This window comes from Archocentrus centrarchus, chromosome 2, assembly GCF_007364275.1.
Source record: "Archocentrus centrarchus isolate MPI-CPG fArcCen1 chromosome 2, fArcCen1, whole genome shotgun sequence".
Taxonomy (NCBI): Eukaryota; Metazoa; Chordata; class Actinopteri; order Cichliformes; family Cichlidae; genus Archocentrus; species Archocentrus centrarchus.
Genome location: NC_044347.1, coordinates 12,506,536 through 12,521,855, shown reverse-complemented (window position 1 = coordinate 12,521,855; position 15,320 = coordinate 12,506,536). Strand labels below are relative to the sequence as shown.

General features: G+C 42.1%; 1 protein-coding gene across 1 annotated transcript in view; it reads right to left on the bottom strand.

Annotated features, from left to right (window-relative positions):
* ahr1b (aryl hydrocarbon receptor 1b) overlaps positions 1-15,320 on the bottom strand; it is a 48,547-nt gene that overhangs the window by 30,512 nt on the left and 2,715 nt on the right. Inside the window, exon 4 of the mRNA XM_030750440.1 lies at positions 1,672-1,784. Coding sequence (XP_030606300.1) covers positions 1,672-1,784 — 113 coding nt within the window. The remainder of the gene's footprint in view (positions 1-1,671; positions 1,785-15,320) is intronic.

Sequence of the window (15,320 nt, the reverse complement as noted above, 5' to 3'; positions counted from 1 at the left end):
ATTTGGAAAAAATCCAAATGGTTTCTGAAATTGGTAGCAATTGGCAGCACTGTGGTGTTAGCACTGCTGCCTCACAGCTAGAAGGACATCTAGAAAGTCTGGGTTTGATTCCACCCTGGCCCAGACCTCTCGCTGTGTGGAATTTGCATGTACTCCCCGTGTCTGCGTGGGTTTCCTCCGGGTACGCCGATTTCTTCCCACATTCCAAAAACATGCAGTTACTGGGGTTAGGATAATTGGCCACTCTAAATTGCCCATAGGTGTGAATGTGGGAGTGAATGGTTGTCTCTCTTTCTCTGTGTTGGCCCTGCGACAGGCTGGCGACCTGTACAGGGTGTATCCTGCCTCTCACCCTGTGTCAGCTGGGATAGGATCCAGCCCCCCTGCGACCCTGAACAGGATAAGTGGTAGAGAGTGGATGGATGGATGGGTTTCTGAAATCTGAGAAGTTGCGCTCCACAGCCAACATAGGGTTATTACGATATTTTCACTGTTGCAGGAAGCCCGCAAACTTGAAAGACCTGCACGGCTCCTGCTTATGTAGCTTATCTGCTGAGACATTATTCCATGAGATCAGGGCCTTTTAACTGTTCCATGTCTTTATTTTTAAATCCAGAGGCGACCACAGTTTGGAGGTTGTAGCTCCTAGAGTTTAGGACAGCCTTCCTCCTTCTATCAGGTCGGCTGAATCAGCTGTTTTTGCTTTTAATGCCTGCTGAAGAAGAAGAATCAATTTTTCTGTTCTTCAGATAAAGACAAACTTCTGAAGGTCTCTAAAAACTTCAGACCATCTTGCTAACTGAACATCCAAGTCTGAGGGGTCTTCCAGGAATGGTAATGCTATTTTCCATACATGTGATTGGTTCATTAGGTGGTCGTTTTGTCTGATTTGATCTCTTATCTGGAAAATAATCTGCTCTGGCACAGGTTAGGTCTGTTACATCAGAAGGGAAGCACCTTGATAACAATGAAAACTCAGGGTTAAACCTGAAGTCACCCCACTAAGGCTCCGTTTACACAAGAACATTTTCAGGTGAAAACGATAAAGTTTTGATGTGCTTTGGCCTGTCATTTACACGACAACGGCGTTTCGAGTCCCCGAAAATGGTACAACTTGAAAACGGGTTCCAGATTGGAGCCTTATCGAGGCGCTCCAGTCTCCATCTCCACGTAAACGGCTAAAATGCTACTTTTTGAAAACGGGAGGTACTGGCACATGGTTGCAACTCCTATACCCACACTGCCAACTTGTGGCCTGGCAATGGGAACTACAGTGTTTTCAATATCATGCGTTTCCATGTGAACGGCAAGCATTTTTAAAACATTTCCATCTGAATGCGTTACTTTTCCATTTTTTGACAAGTAATACAGTTTCCACTGGATCGTTCTTGACCCTAAGACCCAAAGTTTGCTTCAGAGTACAGGCTTCTGGATTTTTTTTTTTTTTTGGAAGGACCAATACCATTATCTATACCACTGTGAGACCAGGCAAACTGGGAGCCTTTGTCTTGACATTCTCAATAAAACACCACAAACTGGTCTGGACTTCCAGATTGGTCTGGAATTTCCAGGCTATACAGTTTTGGACTCTTGTAACAACTGGTTGGTCTGAGCAAAGAGAAATAAAACAGATGAATGTCAATAGGCAGAATATGTCATGTTCTAACCGACCTGAAGTAGCAGCTCCCCCTCAGGTATCCGGCCGCCTGCAGCCCCTGTCGTCTTGCTGCCATTGCTGAGATCACTGCTGTTTTTGCCACTAGACGGCCAGTTCTTCAGCGCCACTGCAGAAACACAAAGGACAAGTTACTGATGACTGACAGAGTTTTTTTTTTTTTTAATGATGTGAGATTCAGGTAATTCAGAGACAAAAATGTGATTGACTTTATCCTTTGCAGCTGCATCCCACAGTGAATAAGCGAGAGGGTTTCAGGAGCTTTTTACAAGCTTTTCTTGAAGATATTTTAACAGAAACACCAGTGGGAATAACAGCTTTACAGAAAGAGCCAGCGTGACAGAGGGGGGGATTTCAGGACGCAACATAGAGGGAGTAACACATTAAAAGAAGGTGTGAAGAGGGAGAGAGTAACACCTTTAGGAAAGACTGTTTTCACACATGAAATCTGGACAGTTCACATGCAGCACAAAGCAGGAAAATGTCTGCTTCAGACACATTCTCACAACCGGAAGTAGAGTGTGACGGAACAGCCAGTACGGTGCAGGAGGCAGGATCAGTGCTGTGAAAAACATGTATGAAGAAATACTCATAGGTTTGAACTGTGTGAATGTCGCCTGATGTCAGCAAGAGAACAGACCAAAGCAATGAGACATACAGTACTGTGAAAAAGCATTTGCCCCTTCCTGATTTCTTTTTAAAAGATTATTTCATTTATTAAGTGAAAAAAGCTCCACAAATCTACCTGACTGTGTGAAAAACTCCCCCCTTGTTAAATCATAAATGACTTAAATGAATTAATAACTGAATTAATCACATTTTTTGGAAAGCTGAGTTCAGTGTCACTGGCCACACCCAGTCCTGATTACTGCCAGACCTGCTGAATCAGGAAATCACTTAAATAGAACGTGTCTGACTACGTGAAGTGGGCTAAAAGATCTCAAAAAGCAACACATCATACCACAATCTAAAGAAACAGCTGAGAAACAAAGTCTTTGGCATCTATCACTCTGGAAAGGGTTACAGAGCCGTTTCTAAGGCTTTGGGACTCCAGTGAACCACAGTGGGAGCCGTTATCCACACATGGAGAAAACTTGGAACAGTGGTGACCCTTCCCAGGAGCGGCCAGCCTTCCAAAATTACTCCAAGAGCTCATCAACGACTCATCCAGGAGGTCACACAAGAACCCAGAACAACATCTAAAGAACTGCAGGTCTCAGTCGCCTCAGTTAAGGTCAGAGTTCATGATTCAACAATAAGAAAAAGACTGGACAAAAATAGCATCCATGGGAGATTCCAAGGAGAAAACCACTGCTGACCAAGAAGAACACAAAGGCTCGTCTCACACTTGCCAAAAAACATCCTGATGATCCTCCAGAAAATATTCTGTGGACTGATGAGACAAAAGCTGAACTTTTTGGAAGTTTTGAGTCCCGTTACATCTGCATAAACTAACACAGCATTTCATAAAAAGATCATCAGTCAACAGTCAAACATGGTGGTGGTAGATGGTCTGGAGCTGCTTTGCTGCTTCAGGACAACTTACTATAACTGATGGAACCATGAATTCTGCTCTCTACCAGAAAATCCTGAAGAAGGAAGTCGAACCATCAGTTCATGCCCTGAAGCTCAAGAGCACTTGGGTTATGTAGCAGGATAATAATCCAAAATGAACCAGCAAGTCCACCTCTGAACATCTCAAAAAAACCAAAATTAAGATTTTGGAGTGGCCCAAAGTCTGGACTTGTATCAGATTGAGATGCTTTGACCTTAAACGGGCCGTTCATATGGGCCAAAATTCCTCCACAGTGATGTGAGAGACTCATTAATTGCAGCTTTTGGTGCCAAAGGTGGCACAACCAATTAGTAGGTTTAGGAGGCACTTAGTTTTTCACACAGGGTCAGGTAGGTTTGGATAACTTTTCCCTTAATAAATGAAGTTAAAACTGTTAAAAACAGTTAACAACTGCATTTTGTATTTACTCGGGTTATCTTTGTCTAATATTAACATTTGTTTGATGATCTGAAACATATAAGCGTGAAAAATAAGAAAAAAAAAAAAGAAATCAGGAAGGGTGCAAAAACATTTTCACAGCGCTGTAAGTCTCATTGCTTTACATTGTTCTCTTGCTGACATTAGGCGGCACGCAGTTCAAACCTGAGTGCTTCCTCATACATGTTTTTCACAGCACTAATCCTGCCTCCTGCACCCTCTATACTGGCTGGTCCTTCATTTAAAGCACAAACTATTCTAATTGTGACAAATATGCAAAAAAAATCACTATAATTGATTGACATTTAAAGTAAACTGGCTGAGATGAAGCCTCACTAACAGGTGGACAGGTAGTTTTTTCCTTGCAGTCAGAAGCCTGTTTTCACATTAAAAGGAGCATGCAGGGTTACTGAAAGACAGTGGGGGTTGTTAGTGGCACGGAAAACACAGCAGGAATTTCGTGGTGGTGCACTACTGAAAATATACCAGCTCATTAAATCTATATAAATCCCTTGAAATGTACTGTATATTGTAGATGCATGTATATTGAGAGTTACTGTAACTGAAGAGTTTCCTGTGCAGACTTCTGAGACAAAACATGGAGGATGTGTGTGTGTGTGTGTCTGAGGAGAAAATTGTCAGGAGAGGGTTGAGCCTGAAGGAAACAAAGCGCTTTTTTGAAGCAGCAGTGGAAACGTTAATAGAGGAGGAAGTCTCTGACAATACGGAGGCCGAAGCTTGGGGCGGTCAAATGGTTTCTTCTGATCGTGATCCAGACTCCCCGCGGGGTTTAATAACGCTCCATCGTACCTCTTTATTATCACGAATGGAGTTGTTGTGTCGGCCAGCCCTCGGTGGTAACGCACGGGATGCTAACCAAACACAAATCTCAGCACAGAGTCATTAGAAAGTTATGATGTCTGATGGAAACATCACCAATCACCACTGAATGAGCTCCTCCTGTTTATTATTTTATCCACTTACATGTCCAGAGTATCTGTCACATCAGAGGAAAACGATTTTAAACCTTTAACATGTTACAAGTATTGTCAGCAAAGAGTTATTTAGATTCATTAGTATGAAAACATTGCGCTTTGGGCCTTTAATTCAAACAGTGGCTCCTCACTGAGCTGCAGCCAGACTTTTGTCTGTCGGTGACTCAGACTCAAAAGCTGGTCGACTATCAATTATTAAGAGCGAGATGGGGCGGAGGGGGTTTTTGGACCCTGACGTCATGATTTGGAAAAACACCCCGAGGCAACCATGTGGAGGATGAGAAGGAGGGACGTGGTGGCACAGCAGAGATTGACGAGGAAACCAACACAACACACACACTCTTAAGTCCTCACAGGAAACATCAGGAGGACCTCACTCGTATGAATGCTGGAGTATGGCTGAAGTCAGTAATATGATTTTAACTCTTTCAATGTGAATTCTTCACATAGAAAAACTACAGTTGGCTTGGAATCAATAATCAGGACATCAAAGTGGAACGTAATATAATCATATTAACATGTCAGAGACTGAAGGAATTCACAGTGAGGCCTTCAAATGTCTAATTTTGTCCAAAACCCTGGAATATATTCAGTTTCCAGCAAGTGGAGACCTCCCAGGCTGCAGTTCATCTAATGTCCACTTGAGGCTGGTTCCAAAAGGGGGTCAGTCCCCAAAGACTCGCGTGTTAAAATATCCAACTTTACAGCAGAAATAAACATGTTTATAGCCTGCAAAAGCTGTATAACCAATTTATAACCAATTTTCACAAAAAGTGTACAGGGGTAATTTTTTTAAGCAATTCACTCATTTAAATCTTGTTACGGCTTAATGTTAAGGGTATGGTTGCGCTGACTCACACATAGTTGCTACAGTACAGTAGGTGTTTGTTAGCCCTCACCTCAACCAGTTTGAGTGTCTGAATTAACAGTGTGCTTTTCAAGCACAAATGCTACTCGACATTCACTTGGAACACGGGACTTTTCCTCAAAAATCGACCCCTACCTCAAACCACTCTCTCAAATGATTATGCAGACTTGTTACGTCCTGGCTTTACCCGAACCTCATTTTCCATCCGAGACTATGAAGGCTATAGTCAACAACTGCCTGCTGGCTTCTCCTGTTTTTACAGCAGCATCTAAACTCATTGCACTACAATCACCTTACTGGTCCTAAAGCCTGTTAGTCAGTTAGCAAGTTAATTCAACTTCTGTTGTTAAATACTGATTAGAAAACAGCTTGCAGGTGCATTACCTCCACCTCCTAGTTGTAGTAGAGTGTTTCATATTACCAGGCAGTACATACTGCAGGATAAGAAATAGCTGCATAGTAGTCATAATTTTTTTTAAGCATTTATGCCCATAAAGTTCTGTAAAAAATAAACCAATATTTACTTTTGTGTATGTGTGTTTTACAGATTTGTTTTTACAGTGTACACTCCCCTCCAAGAGTATTGGAGCGGTGAGGCCAATTCCTTTATCTTTGCTGTAGACTGGAAACATTTGGGTTTGAAAAAAAAAATCAATATGAGGCAAAAGATTCAACATTGCAGCTTTTATTTCCAGGTATTTACATCTGGATCTGATACACAGTTTGGAAGCTAGCACCTTTTGTCTGTGAGCAAAAGTATGAGAACAGATAAAATTAAAATAGATCCAAGCTTCATATTCAGTTGCAAATCCTTTGCTTGCAATAACTGCATCAAACCCGTAACCCACTGACGTCTTGTTGATTATGTCCATCTTTTATATACAGCTTATATTTTTCAGCGATAAAGACAAAATTAAAGCATAGAAGAAAAGCAGATGTATCACATTAAGAAGCTTCAAACAAAAATTGTTTGTTTGATGAATGACCAAGGCAACTTTTCCAATGTATTATAACCACTGATTCTGTTTACATTAGTTTGAAATAAGAGCTGGATTCTGAACATCAGCTTCCTCACCTGATCCAGAAAAACGGTGTTAGAAAACCTACAAAAAGCGTCACATCAGTTCACAAAAGCTGCATGTGAGGCTGAATATCTGAGAGGCAGCGGCTTTGTTACTGACTTTAATCCAAAGTCGCAATTATGCTTCCAGACACAGAGCTCAGCAACAAGCAAACACAATGGCTGTGAGGTCGACCTGCAGATAAGACGACCGGCTGACAACAGAGGGATGACGACGCAATCGGTGACCCCGTCTAATCTCATCCTCCTCCAGCCCCGTGTTCACAGCGCGAGCGATGGAAATTAATTTTTCAAAGGTTCAGACCAGTGCAGAGGAGAGCACCTCCCTGAAGACAAAACAGAGAGCGCTATCTGCAAACTACAATGTGTTTGTGGGTGTGAGTGTTAATTTTTTTATGAAGGACCTCTACCTTCTCTAAAAACTGCAACCAAATCAATTTTGCACTCGCTCCAAGTGTCACAATCTAAAGACAAGATCTGGTTTCTGGGACCAGTTTGGTGCATCAGCATTATGGGACAGATCATAGTTTCAGTTGCAAGTCTGCACTAATTTAATGTCAGTGACGTAGAGGAACGGATGCAAGAATTGGTAACCTGGATGTTTGATCTGTTAACATGAAAAGTGCATTTTGGGTAAACTTTCAAGGGTTGCATCAGCACGTGGTGGGATAGGTGGCTGGTTAAAACAAGCTACAGCACATGATGGGGCTCATTTTTACCTACACGTGATAGCAGGCTAATCTCCCAGCTGTGACAATCATTTTCTAATAAAGCCATATTTTATTAAAAAAAAAATACTAGTTTAACAAGCAATACTGTTAATAAGGTAGTCATTTTGGGTTTTACTTTCCATTTAACAAATAACAGATGGACTTTAAAACTTTTTTATGGTGCAAGGTCATGTAAGTTGATGCCTCCTTCAACTGTCAGACAGTCCACACAAATACACGTGCGGCGGCCATCACTCATTCATGCCTACAATCATAGGCGGCACGGATCTTTCTGACATGTTGCTACACAAGTACAAAACACCTGCAAGGTCAAGGTCACGACACTTTCCCCTGTTTGGATACATCTTTGACCTGTGCAGCCCAGACTGCTGGCTTATCTGCACGAGAGACCGTGTTCTTCTGAACAAGAAACCAAACTTTAAAGTTTTTGCTTGCACTTATCCTCAGTTTGAAGCTAGTCAACAAGCCGGCGACCAACCATCATCCTCAAGACCCCAAAACCCTCACAAACGCAACCAGAGGTGTGACAGGCTGGAACCTCTGTCCAAAGGATGTGTGAAGGTGGAAAACCCACAAGTCCAATATGTTCCTGTGCTTGAATGCTCACCTATAAAGTTTTACAGAATACCACCAGAAATAAAAGGACTCTAATGCACAAATGCACCTGCTGTTGCACTAACACACAATTGAGGAAGGTTTATAGCGTTTACTGAAACATTTTAAGAGTGTCCAAGAATTTTGTTTAGTTTTTACTGCTCATGTATTCAAAGTTTTACAATACAGGAAATCTTAAATATTTGGTAGATGTGTCTATTTAAAAAAATGGGGCTGAAATGAAAAAAATGATTGCTTTTCTATTGCATTCTATTTACTCTTTTAACTCTTATTAAAGAGTTAAAATAGTCAGAACATTTACCTGCTAAATGTACTGACTCCTTGATTCCAATTTCAGCCTTTTGCACTGATCCACGAGAACCCTGTATCAATTTAATGTCCTGACAAAATGCTGGTAAAAACCAAAGGAAACACTCCCGCTGTAATGACAGCAGTGCGCAGATGTGAGTGGGGAACAATTTGCTCAAAATAAATGTGAATTAAGTCTAAATTTGAAATAACATCTACATGAAGCAGCTGTGTAGTGCATCAGCTGTTACTTCTTTGATAGTAAATGTGCTGACAAATGACCTTCGAGTTCCTGAGTTTTTCCAGATGTCATGAACGCAGTGTCAAAGTCTGATGTGACATTGTCTTCTTCATTTGCTGCTTCATGAGGCAGAACAAAGTCTGATGCACAAAGACACAATCAGAGGCACTGAAGGCAGATTATTATTTAAATGTAAATGTTCTCAGTGTTTGCGATGGGTTTACGCTGAGAACAAAGTAGGCTGTGAAATACACTGATGAAGCGCTAATAAAAGGGATCCCATTGTTTTCTCTTTTATGTAAATTCAGTATAAGCACAAAATTATGAAGACTTTGAGTATCTCATCATCTACAATGCATAATATCATCAAAAGATTCAGAGAATCTGGAGAAATCTCTGTGCACAAGGGGGCAAGGCTGAAAATCAATATTTGGGGCCTCATGTAGCATTAAAAACATGATTCTGTAATGGAAACCACTGCATGGACACAGCAACACTTCCAGAAATCACTGTCTGGTTACACAGTTCACCGTGCCATATAAACATGATCCAGAAAAACTGTTGTCTTCTTTGGACCAAAGCTCAGTTCAAATGGACTGGGGCAAAGTGGAAAACTGTTCTGTGATCAGACGAATCCAAATTTGAAATTCTTTTTGGAAAGTATGAACACCACGTCCTCCAGACAAAAGCAGAACGAGACCATCCAGCTTGTTATCAGAGCTTCGTTCAAATGTCTGCATCTCTGATGGTGTGCATTAGTGCCTACGGAATTGGCAGCTTGCACATCTGGAAAGGCTCCATCAATACTGAAAGGTACACACAAGTTTTAGGGCAACATATGCTCCCATTCAGACGATGTCTTTTGCAGGGAAGGTCTTCATATTTCAGCATGTGGAGAGTGGTTTCCACTTTGGTCAAACAGTCTCCTCTTTCCATCTTCAAAGGGTCTGTAAAGCATCCGTAAGTGGCGAACATGCCCTTCTCCAAACTTTTTTGAGATGTGTTGCTGCCAATATGAACTAATAACTTTCTTAAAATTATACATTTTCTCAGCTGAAACATTTGATATGTTCTATTACATAGAACTATTCTTTACATTTTACTCAACGTCCTAGCTTTTTTGAAATTGCAGCTGTATTAATGAAGATTTTTTTCGTTCCTTTAGCACCACAGACAGAATAAATGATGGATGCAGCCACGTGAAGTCCTGCTATCCTGAATCCTCGAGTCACCGTCACCATCATGTTCTTCCAAACATCAGAACAAGCCCAGAACTTCTTGGTTTAGTTGTGTATTTGTAACAACACTGTAACCTTTACGCTGTTTCAGAAAACATGACAAGTGGGTTCTACTTTGTTCAGTCAGTCTCCTCTTTCCCCTGTTCAAAGGATCTGTAAAGCATCCATGAGTGGATTATCCAGCTGTGTTTTCATTCTCGGGGGCTTTCATCTCCTCTCTGCAAAGCTGCCGTCTGTTTAGACCTACATTACTGCGCAGCCGAGACCCGGGTGTAAGGGTCACCTCATGGCCACGGGCGCGAGGAGCTGACCTACAATACATTTGTGCTGTGTTAAGACGTGAGGATGGGGTGGGGGGGTGCTCAGGATTTACGCGCTTGGATGGCGATGTTTCTGCAGGCTGTTTTTGACGCTTCTGTTGTGCACTTTTAGCTCTATAAAGGACGAGAGTGGAAGAAAATCTGCTGAACTGAGAATTACTCAATAAGTTCCCCTTGAGACAGTGGAGTAGTACTGTGTAGCGTGGAGAAGGTCAGCTAAATAATCCAAGCCCGCACGGCCCATCTGATAATGTAGCAATAACCTTCAAAAACCTTTATCAGCTAATCTTACAATCTAACCATTATTATTGCAGTGTAGCTAAACTGCAGCGAGCTGACTAACATTATCACTACAGACGGTATAAAAAATGGCCGTAGTTCCCAAGTCTGAAAAGTGAAGCCAAAACTAAAGCACCTTAAAACTGCGTTCTTTGTAAAGGCCAGCAGGAGGCGCAAGAATATGTCTGGTCCTACAGAACTCAAGAGTGAGGTCTCCCTGAGAGTATGTGATCCTGTAGACCAGGGGTATTCAACTCCAGGCCTCGAGGGCCGGTGTCCTGCAGGTTTTAGATATGTCTCTGCTTCAACACACCTGAGTCAAATATAGCAGGACTCTGGAGCTTGACTGCATACTGAGGAGGTAATTCAGCCATTTGATTCAGGTGTGTTGGATCAGGGACACATCTAAAACCTGCAGGACACCGGACCTCGAGGCCTGGAGTTGAATACCCATGCTGTAGACGTCATGGCAAAGAACTACACTACCCACAATCCTAAACTGAAACAGCCATGTTTCTGATTGGTGGTGGTCCCTGGTACCATGGGAACAACAGAACCACCAGGACAGGGTCCTAAAGGGTACAACAAACAACACGTAAATAATTTAATGATTGTAGAAGAAGAATATTCTGGAAAAGTTAAACATTAATTTTGGATTATGTGAAAGAAGAGCCTTACTGTGAAACACACTGAACCGATCGTCACTGACATTTTTAAAACTAACCTCACACTTGGCTATGACAACACAAAGACATTTTTATAAATTCATTATTGTAAAAGTATTACAAAGAAAGTTTATCATCTCATCCACACCTGCCTCCTCTTCATCTGGACCTGCGACCTCTTACCCAGCGTCCACACTGCTCTGCCTCAGCCTGCAGCTTCCCCTCCTCAGCTCAGCTCCGCTCCTCAGACTTGAACCCCTTCCGATTCTGCTGCTCCGCTCTGGATTTCACTCCTTATTTGCTCAGATTAGCTCTCCACACTCTGGACTCTCTGCTTGATTCAGCTACAGGTCCCTCCGTCATCTACTATGACCCGCTCTGCCCGGCTCAACCCTGCAGCAATTTTTCATTTTTTAAAAATTTAACTACAGTCCTCTATATACGTATCTATCAGTCCCATTTTAGATTATTTGCTATATGGGTCAAAATTACTCTTGGTGGTTCTTGGTATAAGTGGTCATATTTGTTTCTTTTTATCCCACCCACCCCCCAAATTCACTATTTGATGAATAAGCCCATTTCAGGAAAAATCCTGAATGATGTAATGATGGAGTTTTCTTTTTCTTTCTATTAGAGTTACATGACTGTTAATATTACCCCATTTGTGTACTTGATGGTTCTTCAGTGCTTCTCATTCATTAACTCTCTCCACACTCTCTCACGGTTCTTGTGTAGCTGGTAGGAGAAAGTTGTGGTGTTTGAGCCTGTTGTGTGGGCCAGTGTGTGGCATAATTTGCACAGTACAGTTGTCTGGTTCACGTCATGTCATGCTGGGATTTGCAGTGCATTATGGGACGAGTGGTTCCTTCTCCATTAAAAGTAATTATGTAAACAGGCCTAAGTATGGACCTTTGCCTTTGTTTTTTTCCTTTATTTTTCTAATCCAGATAAAATCTTCTTATGGTCGTGGTTCACCTCGTAGCTGGATGACTTGGTTTAAGGCTTAAAACTCTTTATGTAAGGATTTTCTGAAACATCAGTGGAGAAAATAAATGGGAAATTCCCTTCAGGAACTGAAGCCCTTTAAAACAAGTGCAGTCATTGTTGTGCACTATGGAAAAACAGCCCTCTGCCCTGACCAAATGAATGCTTTGTTGCTGGGTTTATTCTCTCAGTTGCTCATTTTAGGTCCCCTGTTGTAGGTTTTTGCTCATTAGAGGTGTCAGAAAAGAGCATTACTCAGGTTGTGCAAGCTCTCCATGGCTTTAGGTAGCAAAAGTCAGCAACAGAGTGCTGGTGTTTAAGGTTCATGGGCTCCTTCAGATCTCTAAACTGGGCAAAAATGCATTTTTAACTCGAATAAAATAAATCGACAACAGCAATTTGTGAGAGAACAGTAAGCCAAACTCTGGTTCAACACATGATTTGATACATTCTCAATAATTTGAAGAAATAATGAAACAAAGTCAGCAGCATTTCTTTTTGAGCTACGCCTGTATGCTCTGATGGATAAATATAAAAGCCCTTTTTATTAAGATTACGTTTATATCAATCAGATTTCACACAACAGCAGAGTAAATCTGACTGTATACACACAATAATCTTGTATAAACCAGCGAACGACGGGCGTTCTCATTCCCCTCGCACTGACTGACGCTGGAGGATTTTTCTGGCTGAGCAGATTTCTGAGGGCTGTTTGTTGTTTTTGGACAGACGCACAATCTGCTTTTAATGGATAATCTGTGAAAACATTCAGCACTACCCCCCCCCCCCCCCCCCCCCCCCCCCACACACACACACACACAGAGTAAAATCCATCTGCTATGCCTGTAAGCCCGCTAACTCCTCTACAAAGCTGATCCTCCTGCACTTTTGCACTTCTTAAACAGAGTCTGAATCACAGGGAGCCCAGACACACAGGTCACCACCTCTAAACTCCCAGATCGCTCACTAAAAGCACCACCAACCACCATCACACATCACACCAACAAATACCACCCGATTCTTTAAAAAAAAAAAAAAAAAATACAAATATCATTCTGGTAACCAAGCATTTGTCCTTGTTCTGCTCTATAAACTCTTCAGGCGCAATGTGGCTGAATTATTAACAGCAGGCAGCTGCTGAGTTTCACTCTGAGAGGCTATGAGGACCCAAATATAAACCCCTTAAAATAAGAACAGGAGAAAGTACATCGAGGATGTGGACATGTTTCCGTGTTCTCGTTACAGGGTTCCTGCAACATTTTCAATAGAAAAATCGACGCTTTATAAGACCTCATAAATAAAAATTAAGACACTTTAAGAGAATACCTACAACTTGAACTTGGTCTTGTCAGACCAGGGGAGTGTCTTCCAATCTTCCACTGTCCAGTTTTGGTGAGCCTGTGTGAATTGTACCCTCAGTTTCCTGTTTTTTGGCCGAAAGAAGGGACACCTCATGTGATCTTCTGCATACCTTGGTTGTAACAAGTGGCTATTTGAGTTATTGTTGCCTTCCTTTCAGTTTAAAGCAGTCCGACCATTCTTCTCTGACCTCTGACATCATCAAGGTTTTTCCTCCCAGCGAACTGCTGCTCACTGGATATTTTCTCTCTCTAGAGATGGTTCTGTAAGAAAATCCCAGCAGATCAGCAGTTTCTGAAATACTTGGACCAGCCCGTCTGGGACCAACAACCATGACACATATATAAATGCCTAAATGGATTGAGTTGCTGTCATGTGATTGCCTGATTAGATACTGGTGTAAATGAGCAATTAGGCAGGTGTCCCTAACAAAGTGTCTGGTTAGTGCATATTACATCTGGTCAGATCTAGTGTGCGCTGTATGGTACGGTGTGGGCATTAGTGGAGGTGGTAGTAAACAAAAGGCAGGACTTTGGCCATTTTCAAAGTCCCAAAGGGAACAGAAATCCAAAAGGCACAACAAGCAGCAAAGTGTGCACTGAAACATGGAAGCCACACAAGGAAAAACAGTTGGAGAACCAGGGAGGAAAAAGCAGACGCCTCCCCGTTTCTTCTGTCCTCCGTCCTCCCGCCTATGACCTGGACATCAATCTCAGTACGCTGTGCTGAAGAATGACTCAATACCTAAAATGCAACTGAAAGGACAAACAGGAGAGGAGGCAAGAGGAGGATCCACGGGTTTATCTTTTCACCGGTTCTCATTTCCCATGTTCTTTCATCTCAGTCCTAATAACAAAACCAGATGTGTGTGACATGAGGAGAAAGGAGCAAAGGCAGCAGGCATTCAACAAACGAGAGCCTCGCTTACATTTGACGTTTAGTCCAGCTGCATCATAAGTTGCTTTGTCAAAGTCCAACTCCTGCTGGATTTTAGTTATACCAGTGCTCATAGCTCATTTTATATTTAAGGCTACTTTTAATTAAATTCACAACATGGCAAGATTTTTTTTAAACACACACAGAAATAGAGAAGGGCAGAAAGTCTGAGCATCATGTCTGAAAGAGCAAAAAGAAACAAAAAGGTCAAGCTGTTTAAAGAGCCCTGCTCCCACAGAGGAGAGAAGGAAGTAGGAAAGAGGGCACAGATGAGGAAACAATCACCAGCAGGTGAAATTATCAAGCTGTGGCAGACTATCAATATGAGGAAAATGAAATAAACTGATCTGATGAATCCATCTGCATAAAGTGACGCATTTCACGTTGCCGTACAACAGTGAAACCTCCCCAACGCTCCTGCCTGCTTTGGCCTGCAGAGCTCCTCTCTGACCTCCTTTCTGTGTGCGTAAAGCCCCCTCGACCCGTCCCTGTCTGCATGTTTTCTGCCTCTGTGTCTGCAGGTCCTCTGTGAGGTGTGAAAAGCTACTTCAGTGCAGTTCAGGCGAGGAGGGGAAAAGTGCAACACTGACATTTTCCAGCTTCTCCTTCTTTCTGCATCTATGTCAAATTCGAGATGCATCTTTGGGGCTTTTTAAAGCCAAGATCGCTTCACCGGGCAAAGTCACAATCAACTTCCTGTGAAGAGCTACTGGCAGCTGCAATGAATAGAACAGAATGCCTTTATTGTCATTATGCAGAATGTACAATGACATCGGAGGGCCACTCCTGTTCAGTGGGGCTGCACATTTATGGCAAACACCATAATTAGCAAGCATGGTTTTCTATGAGATTTCCTTGAATTTGAAATTCAAATGAAAAATAAATAAATAATGCAGTGGAGGATGTTTGTGGCACATTAACGAGAGGTTTGTGCACCACGGGATACCCGAAAGGCAGCCACTGGGAGAGCGATGGAGAGCTGGATAGGACTGGACATTAAATTAGATTTTAATTGCAATCATTTTTTACTTTTATGAAGACAAAATAGCTGC